The 22,500-nt window shown below is 43.0% G+C and overlaps 1 protein-coding gene across 1 annotated transcript in view; it reads right to left on the bottom strand.

Moving 5' to 3' along the window:
* The window catches only part of CLTC (clathrin heavy chain), a 305,075-nt gene that overhangs the window by 267,040 nt on the left and 15,535 nt on the right, over positions 1-22,500 (bottom strand). The window contains exon 2 of the mRNA XM_075589655.1: positions 3,074-3,281. Coding sequence (XP_075445770.1) covers positions 3,074-3,281 — 208 coding nt within the window. The remainder of the gene's footprint in view (positions 1-3,073; positions 3,282-22,500) is intronic.

The following is a 22,500-nucleotide window of genomic DNA, read 5'->3' as shown; positions in this document are numbered from 1 at the left end:
GCTGGTCAGTAAGCGTATAGCACAGCAGATGTTAATGTCAATTATAGACTATGGGGACATAGTATATGGCACAGCACCATGAACTAACCTTAGCAAACTTGATACACTCTACAATTCAATATGCTGTTTTGCTACAACACACATCACTGCAAAACGCTCAAAGAACTAAATTGGTCATCACTTGAGTCTAGGCGCAAAGTTCACCTTTCCAGTCTTGCCTTCAAATACTTTCTGGGCAAGCTACCCGCCTATCTGAACAAGCTCCTCAACCCTACCATATGCAGCAGTTATCATCGAGATCTGACTCCAAAAGACTTCATGGTCCCAAGGCCCAACTCTCCTCCTTTTACCATACACCTCACAACTGTTACTTCCGGGACTGCACTTCCGTCTCAAGGCAATTTACTCCAAGGGAAATTTTAATTTGGTAGGCGCCAGCAAATAAGTTTCACTTCAAAAATCTTTATAAAACTATACAAAAGTGTCTATTTATGAAAAAAAAAAAAAAAAATTTAGCCTATAATAGCAATATTCCCCTCAGAACAGTGCATTATTGGCCAGTTCTTTGGGGATTATTACATATATATCTGTAAAATAGTTAAATCTGTAACTTTTAGGTTCTTTGATTTCATACATTTTTACAATAAGGGAGTTTAGGAATTAATAACTGTCGGCGACAACTTTACCAAGAGTTGCAGAATGAGAGTGTAGCTATAAGTCATGAACTCAAATATTCGGATTGGCAAATATGATCATAGCATTTTGGGAATTATAACAAATGGCAGGAGTGGTATTATCATCTTGAGCAATTATTTTTATATTGTTGCTTAACACCAGAAGAGGAATCGCAGTTTCCAGCCAGATAATCAGGAACCTCCGTCGTCAAAACAAAAGTACCGTATATTCCGGCGTATAAGACGACTTTTTAAACCAGGAAATCTTCTCAAAAGTCAAGGGTCGTCTTATACGCCGGGTATAGTCTTATACGCCGACTGGGGGGCGCAGCCTGTGCGGCGAAACCTGGGGGCAGAGCAGAGCAGGCAGAAGCTCCGTGCTGCTGCTGTTTCCCTGTGCTTGCAGAGGGGGCGGGGCGTCCCTCTGCACACAGACACAAGCCCTCCTCTTCCTGTCTTTACTCCTCCAGTGTTCAGCAGCGTGGGGAGCCGAGCATACAGTACAGTAGTACGTGTGTGTGTGTGTGTGTGTGTGTGTGTGTGTGTGTGTGTGTGTGTGTGTGTGTGTGTGTGTGTGTGTGTGTGTGTGTGTATATAGTGATGTGTGTGTATATAGTGATGTGTGTGTATATAGTGATGTGTGTATATATAGTGATGTGTGTGTGTGTGTGTATATAGTGATGTGTGTGTGTGTGTGTGTGTGTGTGTGTATATATAGTGATGTGTGTGTGTGTGTGTGTGTGTATATAGTGATGTGTGTGTGTGTGTGTGTGTGTGTGTATATAGTGATGTGTGTGTGTGTGTGTGTGTGTGTGTGTGTATATAGTGATGTGTGTGTGTGTGTGTGTGTGTATATAGTGATGTGTGTGTGTGTGTGTGTGTATATAGTGATGTGTGTGTGTGTGTGTATATAGTGATGTGTGTGTGTGTGTGTGTATATAGTGATGTGTGTGTGTGTGTGTGTGTATATAGTGATGTGTGTGTGTGTGTATAGTGATGTGTGTGTGTGTGTGTGTGTATATAGTGATGTGTGTGTGTGTGTGTGTATATAGTGATGTGTGTGTGTGTGTGTATATAGTGATGTGTGTGTGTGTGTGTGTGTGTGTGTATAGTGATGTGTGTATATAGTGATGTGTGTGTGTGTGTGTGTGTGTATGTGTGTATATATATATATGTATAGTGGTGTGTGTGTGAGTATATATATGTATAGTGGTGTGTGTGTGTGTGTGTGTGTGTGTGTGTGTGTGTATATATATATGTATAGTGGTGTGTGTGTGTGTGTGTGTGTATCCCAAACCCTATATTTTAACTGGAAAAGTTGGGGCGTCGTCTTATACGCCCAGTCGTCTTATACGCCGGAATATACGGTACTCTTCATTTTTTTTTAGCAATGACTGCAATTGTTCCCTCATTGGAGGAAAGATACTTCTAACTTTGTTGTGTTGTAATGTAAAAATGACTACCATTAGTTGAGGGCGTTAATTATTGTTTATGAGCACTAGGACATAAATATTTTACGTTTTTAACAGTCTGGCCGAACAGTTACCTTTGTGCTCCGATAAAGAAAATCTACCAATATTTTTATTACACTGCACATCAAGCTTAACTAGACAATTCAAGAAGGCAAGAGACGGATCATTTAAAAAAAATTGTATTGAAATAGAACAACATTTCAATGTATATCTTATGTTGCCACGATGGCAATTATGTAAAATGGGTCACATGGATTGTTTTATTGTGCCGCTATTGGTATTTTGACAAAGGTTTGAAACATTTGTATCTGATAACACCACGATTGTCCGCTCTTGGGATACACCCATAAGCATTGTATATTGCAAATGGTATCGGGTATGTCTGCATCGAGGTAGGTTGCCTAGCAACATGATGCTTCTGGTACAAGATCACGGATAAAATCTTATGCAGGGTGTATGTCATTGCGTCACATTATTAGTGACATACATCAATCCTTGAAAAGGTGGCGGGCATGTAACTACCATTAGGACTGATACGATAGAAGGGTCTATTGAGACCTAAAGCGCCAGGCTAACAGGCTTGTTATTGGTGCGGTATCTTTATTTTCTAAAGCTCGTAATTTTTTGATGTTGGGAAATGTTTTATCTTTCTTTCTGATAGAGTAATAAAGATATTCAGTTTTCAAAAGATATTTTCGAGTGCTAAAACTATTCTGCTTTACAAATATAAATTATACATTACATTACAACAAGACCCTTGAGTTTTAGAATAATAATGACTATTGTAAACAATTAGCAAAATTCTTTACTAGTAAAGATGTAGTTCCCCAGACTCAGGCTTGTTAATGCTGCACTATGCAGGTGAATAATATGACACACATACAAACACTAAAACAAAATTCAATTGTAATGCAAAAAGTGGCATACCTTTCAGCGCAATGACTTTGCTGGCTGGATTCATGATAGCATTGTCAGCTGAAATGGGCCTGCGAATAGGGTTGTTTGGGTCATTCAGGTCAATGATCACCACCTGAGCTTGCTCGCCTACTTTTTCCCGGATGCAGATAAACTTGTCAGACTCCATTGTGAGAGTGCTGAAACCAATGTTGGCTGGGTTGATGCCTATATTTTGGAGCTATGAAGACAAAACAAAAATTTGCATTGAAAGCCCCTCTAACCATAAGTGACTATAACATACATGGATAATCTCGGCACACAATTGCTGTTCTATATTACAGGCATACCCCGGTTTAAGGACACTCACTTTAAGTACACTGGCGAGTAAGGACATATTGCCTAATAGGCAAGCAGCAGCACGCGCATGCGCCTGTCGGCATGTCCTGAACAGCAATACAGACTCCCTACCTGTATGAAGCTGTGCGCAAGTGGGGAGACTACACAGCCTGTTACAAATACGTAATTTACATCAGTTAAGCACGTATATGACGATTGCAGTACAGTACATACATTGATAAGTGGAAAAAAGGTAGTGCTTCACTTTAAGTACATTTTCGCTTTACATACATGCTCTGGACCCATTGCGTACATTAATGCGGGGTATGCCTGTATACATACTGTACACAACTATAATGAAAAAATGGCAACACAATTACATAAATACCCTTATATAAATAGTTCATTAGGACTCCTCCGTACAAGGTAGAAATAGACAAATATACTAAACAATCCCCAAATGGATATAATTCCTGGCTCTTTACACATCTATGAAGGGAAGGGGATTTATTGATCCATTCAAAAGAAAGTTAGTTGTGCATACGCACACAAAATTATAAAATAACTTGTTAGTAAAATATTGCTTTAACGTTACGTCAACCTCAATATACTGCCATGGATGAATATACATTAAAATCCTAAATCCAAGTTGTACAAAAAAATTCTGCTGGTGTTCCAGGACCAAATTGACTAAACAATATGCATGTAAAAGTTGTCTCAAAGAGGTATGTGTATACACACAGTTCTTTGTGCTTAGTAATGTGTGGCCATTTGCATGTCATTTCCCAGAATCCCTTGCTGCAGTGGAAGTGCTGTGTGATGAGAGAGAGAGAGAGAGAGAGAGAGAGAGAGAGAGAGAGAGAGCTATAAATAACCAACACCCAAAAGTGAAAAACAGTAAAAATCAATTAAAACCGTCATCAACCGCACGCATAGCACTCAGTAGGTAAATTCATTCACGTGTGGAGGATCAGTCGAGCCCCTTCCTGCTTCCAACAGCTGATCATCACCAGACTGCCTCCGAGTGTGGCGTCTACCATTGCCACGGGGATCGCAGCTGGTTGGCTATCAGATCGCGCATGCGGCATGCAGTGTAAACAAACCAGAGAGTCAGGCATAGAGAACTTACAAATGCATAATCGCGAGTGACAAAGGGGTAAGGAGGAAAAGTGATGGGATGTGTAGAAGAATAGCACCACAGTGAGAACAACGTGGGAAAACGTGGCTACAAGCATGATGACATTGAGGATGCCCTTATGAGAGCAAGGACCATGGATAGGACAGGTGCTCTAAGATCGGATCCCAAACCACCTAATGATGACCGCCTAAATGTTATTACTGCCTTTTCTACTGCCTCACCCCTCATCAAGAAAAGCATACAGGCCAATTGGCATATTCTTGCCAATGATTCGAACATTGGGAATTCCTGCAAGTCTCCACCACGTTTATGTTACCGTAGAGGACACAACATTAGGGATATGCTCACTCAGGCAGACCCGGTGTTAAAATATTCAACGCCTCCCTCTCGGTTATCCAGTAAACAAGGGGCTTTTCAGTGCCGTGGGTACATGCAAACTGACAACTCATTCGCACACCCACAGACTGGGAATTCCATAAAGATAAAGAATTATCTGAATTGCGATTCGCGGTTTGTAGTATATTTTATTCAGTGCCCATGTGGACTTTATGTCGGTAAAACCTCTAGGATGTTTAAGGAAAGGATGGCGATCCATCAGTCAACCATCCGCAAGGCCCTACTCCGGGCTGAAGGGGATGAAGATTTGCACCATTTGCCTGTCGCCAGGCACTTTAGACAATGCCAACGCAGTCTTCCTTCGTTGTATGCCAATGCATCTGCACGTGGAGGCGACAGGAACAAGCAATTGCTACAACTAGAGACCAGGATGATTTATGAACTCAAAACCTTGAGCCCTTATGGACTCAATGAGGAGCATAAGCTGATTTGCTTCCTCTGAGGGGCCAGGCATAGAATCGTGCCTGTTCTCATCCCTGGTTTATCTCTCCCTCCCTTCCCTCTTATTTTTCTTCTCTATCCTTTCCCCCCCCCTTCTCTTTTGTTCTACCTTCCCTTTCCTTGGTTCCTTTTACTTCCCCTCTTCCTTCCTCCCCACACTCGCTCTCCCCTGCAGTCCCTATATGCCTTTTTGTCAGTTCCAGCATTTTATTTTTGGTACTCTGAATATTTCCAGTTGCTGTAAGTTTTCCCATGGTGGTGTGCGTGCGTCTGTGTGTGCGCGCCTCGTCTCTGTGTGTGCGCGCGCCTGTGTGTCTCTGTGCGTGTCTCTGAGACACACAGACACGTGGAGAAGTGCTGGGATTCACTGTCTGTTTTACACGTGTGTGTGTGTGTGTGTGTGTGAAAATCTTGGTTGTGTCTGTAGACCATTTGATTGGTCCGTCGCGGTCCGCCCGCCATCCCATGGCTCTCATTGGCCGGTGCGCTCTAACCCAGGGGCCCCAACCCCCACTGCTGCTGTCTGAGGTGAGGAAATGCTCCCTGGTGGTGGTGCCGGCCGTTGCTGCTGCTGCCGCCAGCTCCGTTTTTGACCCCCCCCCCCGCTCCGTCTTTGACTCCCCCATACACACACAGTGACACCCTCCCTCCCCCACCAAAAAAAACCCACCCGCCTTCCCCCCCTGCCTTCTCTCCCCCCCCCGCCCCTGCCGCCTCCCCCACCCAGCACCTAGAAAAGACTAGATTCCCCCACCCCAGACCCCTAGTAAGTGTGCTTTTCTGTCTATTGTGCAATTCTTCTTGTTGTACACGACAGCATTTTGTTTCTACTCTGTTTTGCCTAATGTATGATCCATGAACAAATATAAAATGTGTTAAAAGTACCTGGTCTCCTGTGACACTTTACACAAACTAAATATACTTTGCACTATGAACTTGTTAGGTGTGTTTAGAGATGGTGGCTATTTGTTACCATTTGGGATGGTATGCTTTTCAAACAAAAAAAGTTAAATTTATGTTAACTTAATATTAATGAATACTTGAGAGGATAACACAAGTGAATTGAAGTTCACCTACAAGAGTAAAAAACTAAGGTAAATTTGCAATCACGTCTGCACTAATGTAGAGTTTTTATTCATTTTGTACATACATCAGATATGGGGAGGGGGGGAGTCACTCTTTGACAAAGTCCTATAGTCAGGACACACGTCAGAGTTACTTTGTAGCATGTTGAAAGATTTCTAGTGCACATTAACATGTTCACGTTTTACCAATTGCGCTTGGTTTTTGACCTAATCCCATCAGACGGCTCTGAACTGCCATGTCAGCATTTGTTTTCTACTACTTGAACCTCGGGCTGCAGCAAGCCGACGCTGCACACTGATCAGATGCCTCCCTACACAGCGTCATACCGGCATGTCGAGATCGTGAGTACAACGCCTTTAATTTGCTCTCTGTTGTGTTGGACGCCAGGATTTAGTGATGGTAGTGGCAGCAGTCGGGTTACCGTGGGGCACTCTATACAGTGGGCTCACCGGCACTTCTGCACCTCCTTACCACACAATAGCCCCCGTCCTGAAGATCGGTCCACTTCGCACACAGTGAGGCTCTTCCACGCTTCTCGCACACAGTGAGGCTCTTCCACGCTTCTATGTTCATTCTGGCATGATCAGTGGCAGGATTTAGATTTTATACATTGCAATTACAGTTCTCCACTGCATATTCTAGAGCATCGGTTCTTGGGAGTCTATTCTCCTTTCTATACATATACAGTTAGGTCCGGAAATAATTGGACACTGATACAAGTTTTGTTATTTCGGCTGTGTACCAAAATAAATTCAAGTTACAATTAAATAATGAATATGGGCTGAAAGTGCAGTCTATCAGCTTTAATTTGAGGGTATTCACATCCAAATTGGAGGAAGGTTTAGGAATTACATCTCTTTAATATGTAGCCCCCTCTTTTTCAAGGGACCAAAAGTAATTGGACAATTGACTCAAAAGCTGTTTCATGGACAGGTGTGGGCTATTCCTTCGTTATTTCATCATCAATTAAGTCGGTAAAAGGTCTGGAGTTGATTACAGGTGTGGCATTTGGAAGCTGTTACTGTGAACCCACAACATGCGGTCAAAGGAGCTCTCAATGCAAGTGAAACAGGGCATCCTTAGGCTGCAAAAAAAAAAAAAATCCATCAGAGAGATAGCAGGAACATTAGGAGTGGTCAAATCAACAGTTTGGTAAATTCTGAGAAAAAAAAAAAAAAAAACCGCATTGGTGAGCTCTGCAACACAAATAGGCCTGGACGTCCACGGAACACAACAGTAGTGGATGATCGTAGGATCCTTTCCATGGTAAAGAAAAAACCCTTCACAACATCCAGCCAAGTGAAGAACACTCTCCAGGAGGTAGGCATATCATTATCCAAGTCTACCATAAAGAGAAGACTTCACGAGAGCAAATACAGAGGGTTCACCACAAGGTGCAAACCATTCATAAGCCTCAAGAATAGAAAGGCCAGATTAGACTTTGCCAAACAAACAATATCTAAAACAGCCAGCCCAGTTCTGAAACAGCATTCTTTGGACAGATGAAACTAAGATCAACCTGTACCAAAATGATGGGAAGAATAAAGTATTGGGAAGGCTTGGAACGGCTCATGATCTGAAGCATACCACATCATCTGTAAAACACGTGGAGGCAGTGATGGCATGGGCATGCATGGCTTACAATGGCACTGGGTCACTAGTGTTTATTGATGATGTGACAGAAGACAGAAGCAGCCGGATGAATTCTGAAGTGTATAGGGATATATTGTCTGCTCAGATTCAGCCAAATTCAGAGAAGTTGATTGTACGGTGCTTCACTTTACAGATGGACAATGACCCAAAACATACTGTGAAAGCAACCCAGGAGTTTTTTTAAGTGGAATATTCTGCAATGGCTGAGTCAATCACCTGATCTCAACCCGATCCAGCATGCATTTCGCTTGCTGAAGACAAAACTTAAGGCAGAGGGACCCACGAACAAACAACAACTGAAGACAGCTGCAATAAAGGCCTGGCAAAGCATCACAAAGGAGGAAACCCAGCTTTTGGTATGATTGTGTTAATTTGTCCAATTACATTTGAGCCCCTGAAATAAAGGGACTGTGTATGAAAATGGTTGCAACTCCTAAACATTTCATACTAATATTTTTGTTCAACTCCTTGAATTAAAGCTGACAGTCTGCACTTCTATAGCATCTCGGTTGTTTCATTTCAAATCCATTGTTGTGGCGTACAGTGCCAAAATTATGAAAATTGTGTCAGTGTCCAATTATTTCCGGACCTAACTGTATTTAATTCTACATGGGAAACACTGACGACACAGTAAACAAATTATTTAGGAAACTGGGGGAGTCTGCAGAGCTTAGAACAGGAACTGTACGATATTTCTGTTTCTTCAAGTCATCTATGGCAGCCAGGTACCGATGGGTTAACTCCTTCCAGCTGAGGTATGACAAAAACTTCTGTTACCAGTATAAAGGAGATTTTCTACAAAAGAATCTCTGGGACATAAAACCTGAGTAGCCCCAAAAGGCATCTCCCAATTCCATTAGCCCCTCCCTCCTGCATGTCTGATGTGAGGTACTGTGTGCTGCTATACTTTTTTTTTTTTTCATTTCTACCAAAGAATCTCTGGGACAGAACACCCGAGGCGCCACAAAAGGCAGCAGCCAAAGGGTGTCTGGTAATGTCACAGCTGCATTCTGAAACTCACCAACCCACTCATGCCTTCTTGACCCAATGTTTCAACTTAACCTACCCACAGATTGTAAGCTTCTTGAGCCAGAGCCTCTTAACACAATTTTAATCCCGTCTGTAAAATGTTACATATGCCCACAATCATATACAGTATTATCTCGGTTTAACCTTTGTTCATTTAATACAACCACGTATTATAACTCTGGCTTTTCCGGTCTGTCTCGAGTATAAAATAATTGTAGTTCTCAAAACGGACTAAAGTTATGCTCTGGCCCCTTAAGTGGAGGCCTATATAAACTTAAAAAAATAAAAATTTTATTATGTGGGGCCCATCCCTGACCAATTATGTTCCATCTACGCGGTCTTAAAAGAAGCATTAACATATTTTAAAAAAAGGTAGAGAATAAGGGAGTGCAATGACATGGAAAAGAAGAAACATATACAAAATAGTGCATTGTGTCTACAATTTCAGGAAAGGAATCCAAATTTCATTCATCCAATGACTCCTGAAGATACCTCGGATGAGGAGAAACCAAAGCTATCACTGTGACTCCAAACCACCGCAAGATTTCCGTGCAACCCGGAAGTGCGCGAGCCGTGAGAGACGCGAGACGGGAACCCTCCAGTGTATCGAGTGAGGAGACTGCTTCGTAACATCTTGTCGGTGGCGTATTTCATTGAGATCAAACTGCTTTATTTATTTGGGAACCATCGTTAAAAAACCTCCCTGAACCGCACAACATTGGGGTTGACGTAAAGAAACAAACTTGCAACTTTAAAGATACCTTTATATACATGTTGCCACAGTTCAATCTGTGAGTATATAATTCATTGGTTGAATGAAATTTGGATTCCTTACCTGAAGTTGTAGACATATTGCACTATTTTGTATATGTTTCTTCTTTTCCATGTCATTGCGCTCCCTAACCACCTTGGACATCGCTATATCATGAGGATTAAGAAAGAAATCCTGGATTAAGGTTGAGCAGCATCGTACAAAGATATTTATTCACATAATATATTTTTTTCTGTTTATAGTCACTGAACACTATAAGATTTAGTTAAATCACTGCAAACTCACTTTACTATATTTTTCACAAAGATCTTTTATTTAAAAGATCACAATTTAGATTTGAGAGCTATCAGACAACACCTCTTTTTCACAGAGAATAAGGGAGGGAAGTATGCTACCATACACCACTAAGAAACGGGAAAAAAATCGGTACTGCTGCTATATTTCATTTTCTTCCATGTCCTTTATGGCAGCCAGATACAGATGGAACATCTTAAAGCAATTTAAACCATTGGGAAGGTACATCCACTTCAGCATATGAAACTACTGCCTGGTGCACTTTTCTTCCAAATCTTGCATCACCTGAAGATTGAACGTCCAGAGTTTAGTGAGCGTATATAATGACCCTTTTGCTGCCCCAGATAATATTTCTTGTGCAGAAGCTCGGGTCTTTTCCACCCATGAGGCTGCCATGACCCTGGAAGAATGAGCTTTTATTCTCTCAGGCAGATACTTTCATGACAACTTGTAAGCTTCATAAATTGCTTCTATATCCAGATGGATCAGAGCAGCTATTGAAGCCGCTTGCCCCTTCTAAGACCGTCAGAGGAGATAAACAACCCCAAGGTCTTTTCTGAAGCTTAAAAAAATAAAATAAAAAAATTTTTAAAAAAATAAAAAAAATTTAAACGGTCCTCTAGACATGGGTCAATCCAATCCAAATCGTGCCGTTTCTCCAGGTCATTGGTCGTTTTGGGGCAAAAAGATCGCACACTCGAGATTCATGTGGAAATCTGAAACTACCTCAGACTGATAATATGTTACGGTTGTCATCACTATTTTATATCTTGATAAACTTTAAAAAAAAGGGTTCACAGCAAGACAAATCATGCAGTTCCGACTCCACATGTCGTTGTAATTACTGTAAAAAATTTGAGTTTAATAGTAAATCATTTAATTGATTGATGCTGTATTGGCTCAAATACAGATGATGTGAGCTAGTTGTAGCTTTCATAAAATCGGCTAATCATAGGATCAAGGGCAACCCGTTTATGATACAGAGCTCCTAACACTGCTACATGGACTTTAAGAGATGCTGGTTTTAACCCCCTCAAATCCTTGTTGAAGGAAATCCAAGACTACAGGAATAGTAAACCATAAAAAGTTCCACTCGACCATAAGTCAAACCAGTGAATAAACCTCATCCAGATGATTCGATAATATATTTTTGATGCAACAGGCTTCCTAGAGCCCATTATGGTAGTTATCACTTGGTCTGAGAACCCTTCAACTTTTAGCAACCTCCTTTCAATCTCCATGCTAAAAGCTTTTAGAAATTAAGCGTTTGGATACTGAATGAGACCCCAACTCAATATTGGAATTTGAGGAAGAATCTAATACACTTCCACTAACTGGCTCATCACATCCGCACACCAGGTTTGCCTGGGCCAACAAGGACCTATCACAATCACTTGCGCTTTGTTCCTCCTGATCTTGTTCATCACGACTTGCAGGAGGAAACATGTATCCTAAATAAAAACGTCCCATGCCACTGCTCTTGGATCCTGCCAAATATATGTTTGTACTATCTGTTCAACTCCCATTCTCCTGGGTGTACCGAATGTCTGCTCAGAAAAACGGCTTTCTAAATCCAGTCTCCCAATATGTATGCTACGAAGATACAAGGTACCACTTGTTCTCCCCATGCCAAAATCTTTGAAGCGGCATTGAGAACTGCTAGGGTTATTGTTCTCCTTTGTCTGTTGATATAACCACTAACATTGTTGTACAGGATTCTCAACAGGGAACCTTGGGACCTGCACATTTTGAAAGGCATTGAATACAGCACAAACCTCGACACGCATAGGAAGAGACTTCTCTCGGCTTGACAAGAGACTCATGACAAACTGATCTTGACAGTGGTTGACCTTCAAACGACTGAAAGAAAGGTGGCTTCATTCAATAAAATAAATGATTTAACAGTGAACAACTCTTAATCTGTCTTTTTTATAGTCTGCACAAAACCTTTTTGGATTGACTAGAAAGTTTATCACATTCAACACAATATTTAGACTTAGTCTTTTTAGGCTTAGAAACCTGAACCTACTGAGGCTGCTCAGATTTCTGGATGGCACTGACATTTTACACAAATAAAGCAGCACCTCAAACTGCTTCCTAGGAACCTTGGTGCACGTAAAAGGAGGTACTGAAATACTTGGAATCAATAACCAGCATCCTCCCTGCCAACCCTAAACCGGAAGGGACACCAGAAATTACGTCACTGCGAACAGTCCATGCTTACGTGCCGGCCGCGTGGCAGATTCCAGCAGACGCCATATGGAGACAGAATGCATTGCCAAGTCAAGTGCAGGGCTGCAGGTATCACCTCTGGATCCCGCACTCCAGGCAGCAGCTAATTAGCGGCTGACCTCCAGGAAAGGTAACAATGAAGTCTCCCATAGGGAAGCATGAAAGCAACATAAATCGCTAGAAATAAACCCTATGTAAGGGGAGCAAACCACCAACATCCATCCATCAGCTAAGGCTAAGGCACAGGTGTTGACGGCGGAGCGCACATTAGTCACTAACATCATTGAGGCAGGCCCCAGTGTCATCTCGCGATCTGGCTCATGCAGTGCGGTGGCACATCAGCCAGGAGGGGGCAGATAGCTTCTGGGCTGTGCTTTGTCGTGCCTGACGTCATGGCCGCGCCCACCCCTCCCTACAGACAGCGGTTTTAAGCTGTGTGAACGCACCGCCAGGTGTGCGTGCAGCAGCCACCACAGGGGACTTAGCTAAGGTAGGACAATAACAACTGACATAGGATGGGCCACGCCTCCTTTATACTAGTCATGCAAGTTCTTGTCCTACCTCAAATGGAAGGAAGACATTTCCAATTATGACAAAAAAAGTGTGAAGATCACATTCATATAAATAGAAGAGGAGCATCTTCCTCTTCTGTTCAGGCCTGGTTGTTTCTAGAACACACACACAGAATAAATATAGTATTAGCATGTAATATTTTTTTTTCTCCATGGACACATTGCTTCCATTCACAGGGAATTTTTGTATTAAGGCACGTTTTTTTTTTCAAAATAATTTAAAACTTAGTCTTTTTTTTTTTGCAGTACTGTATTTACAAAAAATAATGGTTCACCCTAAGCCTAGATTTTAAAAAGGCGTTAATTCTTGAGTGACCTGCTACAATTTAAAATTGAGGTGTGAAATAATTCCAAGCCATTAAAAACAAAAAATCTTCCTTTATCCTACATGTGTGTTTTAAAGACATTTTTAATGTTTCTAATGTAGGAAGCATTTCCAAAGTGACAGCCCCCTTCCCCTTCTGATAGGCTCTGGCTCTTAAGAGAGGGTGGTGCTCATCAGTGCACCAATTGTATCTAGTAATTGCCTAGTCAATCATATTCCAGGAACTACATTGCCCAAAATGCTTTGCAAGAACTGAATAAAATAGCCCAAAGCTAGAGATTGATTACAGGAGAACAGATCGATCTGCAGCTTAATCACTTGTCAGTGTGCAGATTGTATTGATGCACATATTGAATGGGGAAAAATATAAATATATCTTTTTATTAAACGGCAGCTTGAACTGCAGCTTTAAATTCCAACTGTTAAAATACTGAAAGCAAAGGGTGAGTAGCCTTGGTCCTTTCTTTCATGTAGTAAAGGAGGGAGAGGGAGTAGCTGTTATGATACCTTTAATTGGACCAACAAGTAATTGGTATGTTAAAAGCTTTAAAACTTCTCAGGGCCCCCGATGAACAACCCTAAGGCCGAGGGGGTGCACGCGCCCGCACGGCCGCCTTGCTTGCCGGCGGCGCGTGCCAGTCTCTCCCCAGCTTTCCCCCCGCACGCTCAATCCGCCCAGAGCGGGCAAGTATGGGGCCAGCCACGCTCCCGCCGCCCGCCAACCCCGCTCCCCCCCCCCCCCCCGCGCCTACCTCACGCCCGAGCAGCAGCCACAAGGATCGGAGGCAGAGGGGGGGAGCCCAAACAACTGACCCCGCTCCCACTTCCCTGCCCGAGCGGCCAGCAGCCGCAGGGATCAGGAGAAGGGGGGGGGGGGGTGCAACAACGACCCGGGCAGCAAAAAAGGGAAAATAAATGGAGGGGGTGACAACTCCAGCCCCAGCCGCTGATAGGCTCACCAGCACACAGTGACACGTCACTGCTCGGGATCTCAATTCTCTTGCATCCCCTGACGGCTGACGCGTCACAGCGCATAGTGAGCCGTGCAGCGAGGGGGGACTGGGACCGGCTCGGGAGAATACCAGGTGATGGTGAGTAACGCGCACGCGGCCGCGCACACCGCGGGACCCAAGCCTTAGACGTTCGAAAGCTTGCAACATACCACATGCTCCCTCTCCCTCCTTGGGTACTACAACCTATATTACTGAAATGTTAATTTTATAGCCTATTTTTTTTTTTAAAAATACAAAAATAAAAATAACAACTTAGATATAATCCATTGTGATTTTAATTTTCAGACTTGATTTGAACGGGCCCACGAAAATCTGCTTATACAGCAAGGCCCCACTAATACAGCGGGTTCCGTTCTGGGGACCCGCCGTAAAGCGAAAATCGCCGGAAAGTGGAACCAGCGATTTTCGTTAGGTGCGCATGCGCAGACCGGCAATGCGCCGTTCTGCGCATGTGTGACACAAGGAAACCCCTCCATTCCGCGCATGCGTGACCCCGGGCCAGCCCATTCTGCGCATGCGCAGACATGGCGGCCCCGCCGTATCGGCGAAAAGCGGAGCGCCCTGCTGTAGTTAAGCTACAACTACTTTCCTGTAAGAAATTTGCAGATTCAGACGTTTAACTGTTCTCTGTGAGGAAGGACACGAAATTGCAGAGCAGGTCACATTCATAAAAACACTCAACAGGATGTTAACCATTGTTCTCAATGGATTTCCCCATCCATTTTTTGTTTAACCTCAATATTCCTGGGACTGAAGTCTGTAAACATTTAAACAATGCAACTTTTTTTGTTTGCAATGTTGATCAACTAGTTCCAAATGGATAATTCTTTATTGGAAGCGGTTTGTAAGAAGGGATTAGCCTTTAAAAGCAGCAATCCATTTTATTTTATTAATAGAAAATGGGAATGTATCCCGTATCTGATGCTCTAGGGTCACAAAAGGAAAACACATACATACACGGATATAGATATAGAGAAAGCAGTTGGCCCTCCTATGTATAAACAGTTAATTCAAGGTTCATGTCTCAGAGAAAAAAATGGGTATGAGCATACAATACCGTTCCGAAGTCTGGTATGTAAGAGACAGCACAGGTAACAGTGGTCAACACAGTTGCATTGGTGAAATGTGGTACATCTTAGTTCAATGTTTCCATCCTAAACACAGGACCTTCCTCAGGGTGATGCAGGGGAGAAGTGACCGTAACACCACATATAGTTACGTTCGGAACTAACTGGACACTGACACAATATTTATAATTTTGGCTCTGTACACCACCACAATGGATTTGAAATTAAACAACCAAGATGCAATAGAAGTGCAGACATTCAGCTTTAATGCAAGGGGTTGAACAAAAATATCGTATGAAACGTTTAGGAATTGCAACTATTTTCATACACAGTCCCCTTATTTCAGGGGCTCAAATGTAATTGGACAAATTAACACAATCATAAATAAAATGTTCATTTTTAATACTTTGTCGAGAATCCTTTGCAGGCAATGACTGCTTGAAGTCTGGAATGCATGGTATAGATATCTAGATATTATATTTAGATATCTGGCCTTTCTATTCTTGAGGCTTATGAATGGTTTGCACCTTGTGGTGAACCCTCTGTATTTGCTCTCGTGAAGTCTTCTCTTTATGGTAGACTTGGATAATGATATGCCTACCTCCTGGAGAGTGTTCTTCACTTGGCTGGATGTTGTGAAGGGTTTTTCTTTACTATGGAAAGGATCATACGATAATCCCCCACTGTTGTCTTCCGTGGACGCCCAGGCCTTTTTGTGTTGCAGAGCTCACCAGTGCGTTTTTTTTTCTCAGAATATACCAAACTATTGATTTGGCCACTCCTAATGTTCCTGCTATCTCTCTGATGGATTTTCTTTTTTTTTGCAGCCTAAGGATGCCCTGTTTCACTTGCATTGAGAGCTCCTTGACCCCATGTTGTGGGTTCACAGCAACAGCTTCCAAATGCGAATGCCACACCAGGAATCAACTCCAGACCTTTTACCGACTTAATTGATGATGAAATAACGAAGGAATAGTCCACACCTGTCCATGAAACAGCTTTTGAGTCAATTGTCCAATTACTTTTGGTCCCTTGAAAAAGAGGGGACTACATATTAAAGAGATGTAATTCCTAAACCCTTCCTCCAATTTGGATGTGAATACCCTCAAATTAAAGCTGATAGACTGCACTTTAAGCCCATATTCATTATTTAACTGTAACTTGAATTTATTTTGGTACACAGCCAAAATAACAAAACTTGTATCAGAGTCCAATTACTTCCGGACCCAACTGTGTATACACACACACACACACACACACACACACACCTCGACAAACCGCGGTGGTTGGTTGCGGTGCCGGGGTGTTTCGGCAGCGTGTTGCAGCTTCTACAGGTTTAACATTTAACATGCTTTATACACTTATTAAAGGTAACACAGAATATAAATGTTTATATTCTGTGTTACCTTTAATAAGTGTATAAAGCATGTTAAATTGAGTTTAATAACATATACACGTGACATGAGAGAAACCAGCATCCTAAGAGTTAACTTGACGAATCTACAGGATATATAAGACTGCTGTTACCCTGCGCTTGCATACGTCACTGAGGAAGCATTGGCGAAACGCGTTTGACGTTTTTTGGCCACTGCAAGCCACCGTAGTGAGGAGTTGATTTCCCTGTTCTTCTGGCTCAGCGTCTCGCCGTCTGCGCATGCGCAACGGAGCAGGGAGCTGTAAACTGTGTATGCAGAGGGATAGGTGGCCGGAGGAGGACATAGCCTGTGCACGGGCTTTTGGACATTCTCAGTACAGCCACCTACACTGAAGACAAACACAGGAATCATCTGCCAACAGGGAACCAGCCAGGACAAAACACCCCAACCCAGGAAGGGACGCGCTGTGGAGTCTGGCGGCATCTCCTCTCTATGGTTGAAATTATCGGCCGCTTGTAAGTGTTAAATCTCTTTTTTTCCTGATCACCCTGGCAGTGGGCACCATTGGGTTAATCCCTTCTCACTCTAGGTAAGACAGGAAATAGACTTTTGCAGGTAGGCCATATAAGGCCCCTCCCTCTACCTGCCCTTAGTGTTACGATTCTTCCATAGCTGAAAATATATAACTGATAGGCATTAGACATTCATAGGGAGGGTAACTATGTGCCCACTGCCATGGTTCCAGGAAAAGAAAATTACGGTAAGTTGTTTAAATTTTCTCCTTTCCTGATCACCCTGGCAGTGGGCACCATTGGGACATACCCAAGCAGTGCAAATTTTAGGGAGGGATACATAAGAAATAAAAGCCACCAGTTAATGCCTTTATCTGTTTAATCTTTATTAATACACTTTACACTTTATTTCACTACTGATTCTAACACTCTACGCCCAAAGCTTGCGTCAGCTGATGATTGTACGTCTAGTCTGTAGTATTTCAAGAATGTATTGAATGAGGACCAGACACCTGCTTTGCATATTTGTCCTGGTGTAGCCTGGGCCTTAAATGCCCATGAAGTAGCCATGGCCCTTGTAGAATGAGCTTTAATGTTCAAAGGTTTATCTTGTCCTTTGCTTTCATAAGCTTTTTTAATACAAGACACGATCCACTGGGAAATTGTTGTCTTTGATGCTGCTTGACCTTTCTTTGTTCCCTCTGGAATGATGAATAGTTTGTCTGACTTTCTGACATCTTGCATCCTTTCCAGGTACACCTTTAGACATCTTACCACGTCTAACTTGTGTAGTCTTTCTTCTTTCTTATTTTTTGGTTCTGGACAAAATGACGGAATCACAATCTCTTGATTCATGTGGAACTGTGATACCACCTTTGGCAGGAATTGATGCACTGGTCTGATAACTGCCTTGTCTTGATGTATGACTAGGAATGGTTCCTTGGCAGATAGCGCCTGTAGTTCTCCCACTCTCCTTGCTGAGGTGATTGCTATCAGAAACGCCATTTTCCATGACAACCATTTTAGGCCTATCTCCTCTATAGGTTCAAACGGGGCTGCTGTTAGTACATCCAATACTAGGGACAAGTCCCATGTAGGTACCCTGTTTTTGATTTGAGGTCTTAACCTTTTAACTGCCTGAAAGAACCTAATGATCAATCTTTCCATTGCCAGATTTCTTTCCAACAAGGCTGATAATGCAGACACCTGTACTTTTAACGAGCTGAGACAGACCTTTCTCAAATCCTTTATGCAGGAACTCCACTATAGATACAATTCCAGGTGAAAGGAAATTTTGTTTCTCTTTTTCACACCAATCGCAAAAGCAAAGCCAGATTCTATGGTATACACTTGATGTGGAACTTTTCCTTGCTTGTAAAAGGGTTTGAATTGTTTTGTCTGAACAACCCTTCAGTCTCAATGTTTCTCGCTCAATCGCCATGCCGTCAAAGCCCATAGTTTGGCATTCGGATGACATATTGGTCCTTGTCGCATCAGTCCTTTGCAATCTGGTATGTGCCATGGTGCGTCTACTGCCATATTTACCAAGAGTGTGAACCAAAGCCTTCTTGGCCAATATGGTGCTATGAATATCACCTCTGCTTGGTCTTCCCTGATTTTCCTGATTGTTTTTGGAATTAGGGGAATTGGAGGGAACAAGTACACCAACTTGAAGTCCCATTTGAAGCTGAGAGCATCTGTAGCTTGTGCACTTGGATGAAACTGTCTGGCACAGTAGTTCCTTACATTGCGGTTCTGGGGTGTCGCCATGAGATCTATGTCTGGATGACCCCATCGCTCTACCAATTCTTGAAACACCTCTGGATCTAATGACCATTCTCCTGGGTGTATGATGTTCCGACTTAGAAAATCTGCTGTGACATTTTCTAGTCCTGGGATATGTATGGCTGTAATATCCAACAAGTGGCGTTCTGCCCAAAAGAGGATTTCTGCTGTGAGATTCATCAGCTTTCTACTCCTGGTTCCTCCTTGCTTGGCTATATACTTGACAACTGACCTGTTGTCTGATTCTATTTTTATACAGCCACCTCTTATATGGTCTTGGAAAGCTTCTAGGGCCCTTTGTACTGCTTTTAATTCCAGTAGATTTGATGGCAGGTGCTTTTCCTGGTTTCCCCAGGTTCCTTGCACCACCTTTTCTCCCATCTGAGCACCCCAACCTGTTTTGCTCGCATCTGTTGTAATTCTTAACCAGTGTACTGGTTGTAGCGTTTTTCCTTTTCCCAGGTTTCGGGTATCTTCCCACCACTTTAATTCCTGTTTTGTGTGTGGGTGTAACAAGATTCTTTGTCTTGTGTCTTTGTGATTCCCATTCCATTGTTGTAGGAAATTGTTTTGCAGTAGTCTCATATGTAGTGCTGCCCATTTTGTGACGCTTAATGTTGAAGCGAATTTCCCTAGGAGCTTCATGCATTCTTCTGCTGAAGTCCTGGTAGCTTTCCTGAGCTTCTTTGTTGCATGGCTATGTCTTGCCTCTTTGCGTCTGGTAGTCTCACTTCTCCTTTTGCTGTATCAAATTCTACCCCCAGAAATCTTAACAGCTGAGTGGCATGAGATGGCTCTTGTTTCTGTTTATTAACCCACCGTGGTGTTCCAGGAAGGTTATACCATCTTCTGGTCTTGTTGGAGTTTCTCCAGACTCCCTGATTTTAACCGGATGTCGTCCAGGTATGGTTATATTTCTACCCCTCTTCTCATTTCTGTCACTAGAGGGGCTAGAACCTTTATAAACGTCCTTGGGGAAGTCGCCAGACCAAATGGCAGTGCTGTATACTGATAATGATCTTGATTTACTGTAAACCTTAGGCATCCCTTTGTTATGGGCACCTGTAGATAAGCATCTTCTAAGTTTTATTGCCACCATCCAGTCTCCTGGTTGTAGCTCTTGAATAATCAGGTTCACACTTCTTAGGTTTAGAATTGCTCTGTACTCCCTTGTGGGTTTCCTTACTAGAAAAATTCTGGAATAATTTTCACTTCCTCTTCCTGAGGTACCTTCTTTATTACTTCTGCTTGTAATAATTTCTTTAAAGCCGAATTATTCTGCCTTCTTTTTTCCTTGGACTGTATCCATGTTATTAAGAACATATTTCTTCTTGGCATCTCTCTAAATTCTATACTGTACCCCTGATGAATGGTGTAATACCCAATTGTCCTGTATCGTTTGGGCCCATGTTGCAGAAAAACTGCTTCAGTCGCCCTCCTACTGGCAACTGTCACAAAAAAAACGGTCCTGGCCGTCCCTCCATGTTCTTTGTCTTGTCTTGGAGATGACCTGCCAGGTCTATATGCCTTTGCTTCCTTATATTGGTTTCTATTAGCCTGTTGGAAACCGAATCTTCTGCTTTCTTGAGGTAAAAAATGCTCTTACCTCCTGATGCTTTTGTTATTATTGCATCCAGTTTGTTACCGGAGAGGAACTCACCTTCAATGGTAATCCACACAAGTTGTTCTTTTATGCTGTGTCAGCCATCCACTGTCTGAGCCATAAAGCCCTTCTTGCCGATACCGCCAGCACCATAGATTTTGCTGCTCATTTTACTTCAGACAGTGCTTAAGAATAGCACTTCTTTCCACACCTTTGTCTATTGCTTCTTCAATGTTGGCAACTATGGCAGGTATGAGGATGTTCCTGCGGTAAAGTATGTTTTCTTCCATATGTATCATCTTCCTATCCATAGCGTCCTCCAGTGACGCAAGTTCCTTATTGGAATTGTGGTCTTCTCTACTATTCTGGAAATAGCAGTATCCACCTTTGGGCTGACATCCCAAAATGTTACCTCCTCTTGTGGGAATGGATACATCTTCCCAAACTTTTTAGGCGTAAATACTCTGGCGTCTGGTTGCGCCAACTCCACCTGAATGAGGTCCTTAACTACTTGATGGATAGTAAAGACTCTACCTTTTTAAAGCAGCCGCAGTACTAGCAGCAGTAGCCGCAGTAGTAGCAGCTTACTTAGCCTGTCAAAGCAGGCCAGTACAGAAACTCTTGAAGCAGCCAGGACACTTTGTCTCGCCCCAAATTTTTTATCTTTTTTGTGGGTTAACTCCTCAATGTCTTCCAGTTCCAAACCTGTATCATGGCTTTGATGAGTGGATCCACCCTTTCTACATCAAATTCAGATTCCTTCCTGAATATCTTGATCTGATGAATCCATTTCACTCTCTGACACATGAAAACAATCAATCAATTTCAGACCCATATGATGAAAAACTTTTCCCCTTATCCAGACTGGTCTGGGATCTAGATCTTCCTGCGCAGGGTTAACAGCTTGCTGTACTGCCGCATCAACTCTCTGTTTAACAGCCTCCTTCATCAATAAAGAAAATGCTCATTTGTTCATTGGTATCACCTGCAGGTGTATTAAGACAATCTTCACATAATTACTTCCCTATTAGGGCTGGTTTCTCACAAGCTGAACACCATTTAGTTTTCTTAGCAACCTTTCATTTATGTTGCAGGGATTCCCCCGTCCCTTGAAGATCCTGCTTCTGGGAGGGTAACCACCGAACTAATTTATAAAAACAAAATAAATACTAAACATACACCCTAATGTATATATATACACACCATCTCTCTTTCCCCTGTAGAACTAAAACTACGGACTCACCCAGTTTTGGGAACTGAAGTTTTGGGTGTTTCCGTTTTTGAATCCATTTCCAGCACTTGGCTTCTCCCTGCTGAGCGTTCCATGCTGCAGCTCTCCTCACACATACACACAGTGTGGCCGTCGCTTCTCTGACGTCATCAAGTGCTCGTGCACGGCTCACGTGCTGTGCACGTATCTGCCGGCGTGACGAGCGCGCTCCTAAGCGGCCGCGTGTACTGTACCCTTTTTTTCCGCAGTATTTCAAATACTCACGCGGTCAAAAGAACCTATCCCGGTTCGCAGCTAAAGCTGCTACTCCTTTTCTAGCAGAGTTCCTGGGGTAGTTTTATCGCCGCATCCACAGACGCTAGTGCGGTCATTGAGCCTTCCGCTCGCAGCTATGGCTGCTCCCCCCTCCGCGTGTAGCGGGCTCCTGGGTACTTTACCGCAGCGTACCAGACGCTAATGCGGTGAGTCTGGGCCTCCACGGCTCCCAGCTGCAGCTGCTGTGTGCCTTTGTTTGGTCCTGGGGCTTTGCACCTAAGCTTCCCCACCCGCGGCTGCAGCTGCTCCCCCCCCCCCCCCAACAGGGGCTCCCCCGACTC

This window comes from Ascaphus truei, chromosome 3, assembly GCF_040206685.1.
Source record: "Ascaphus truei isolate aAscTru1 chromosome 3, aAscTru1.hap1, whole genome shotgun sequence".
Lineage (NCBI taxonomy): Eukaryota > Metazoa > Chordata > Amphibia > Anura > Ascaphidae > Ascaphus > Ascaphus truei.
Note: the sequence above shows the minus strand (reverse complement) of the source record. Positions and strands in the feature narration are given on the sequence as shown.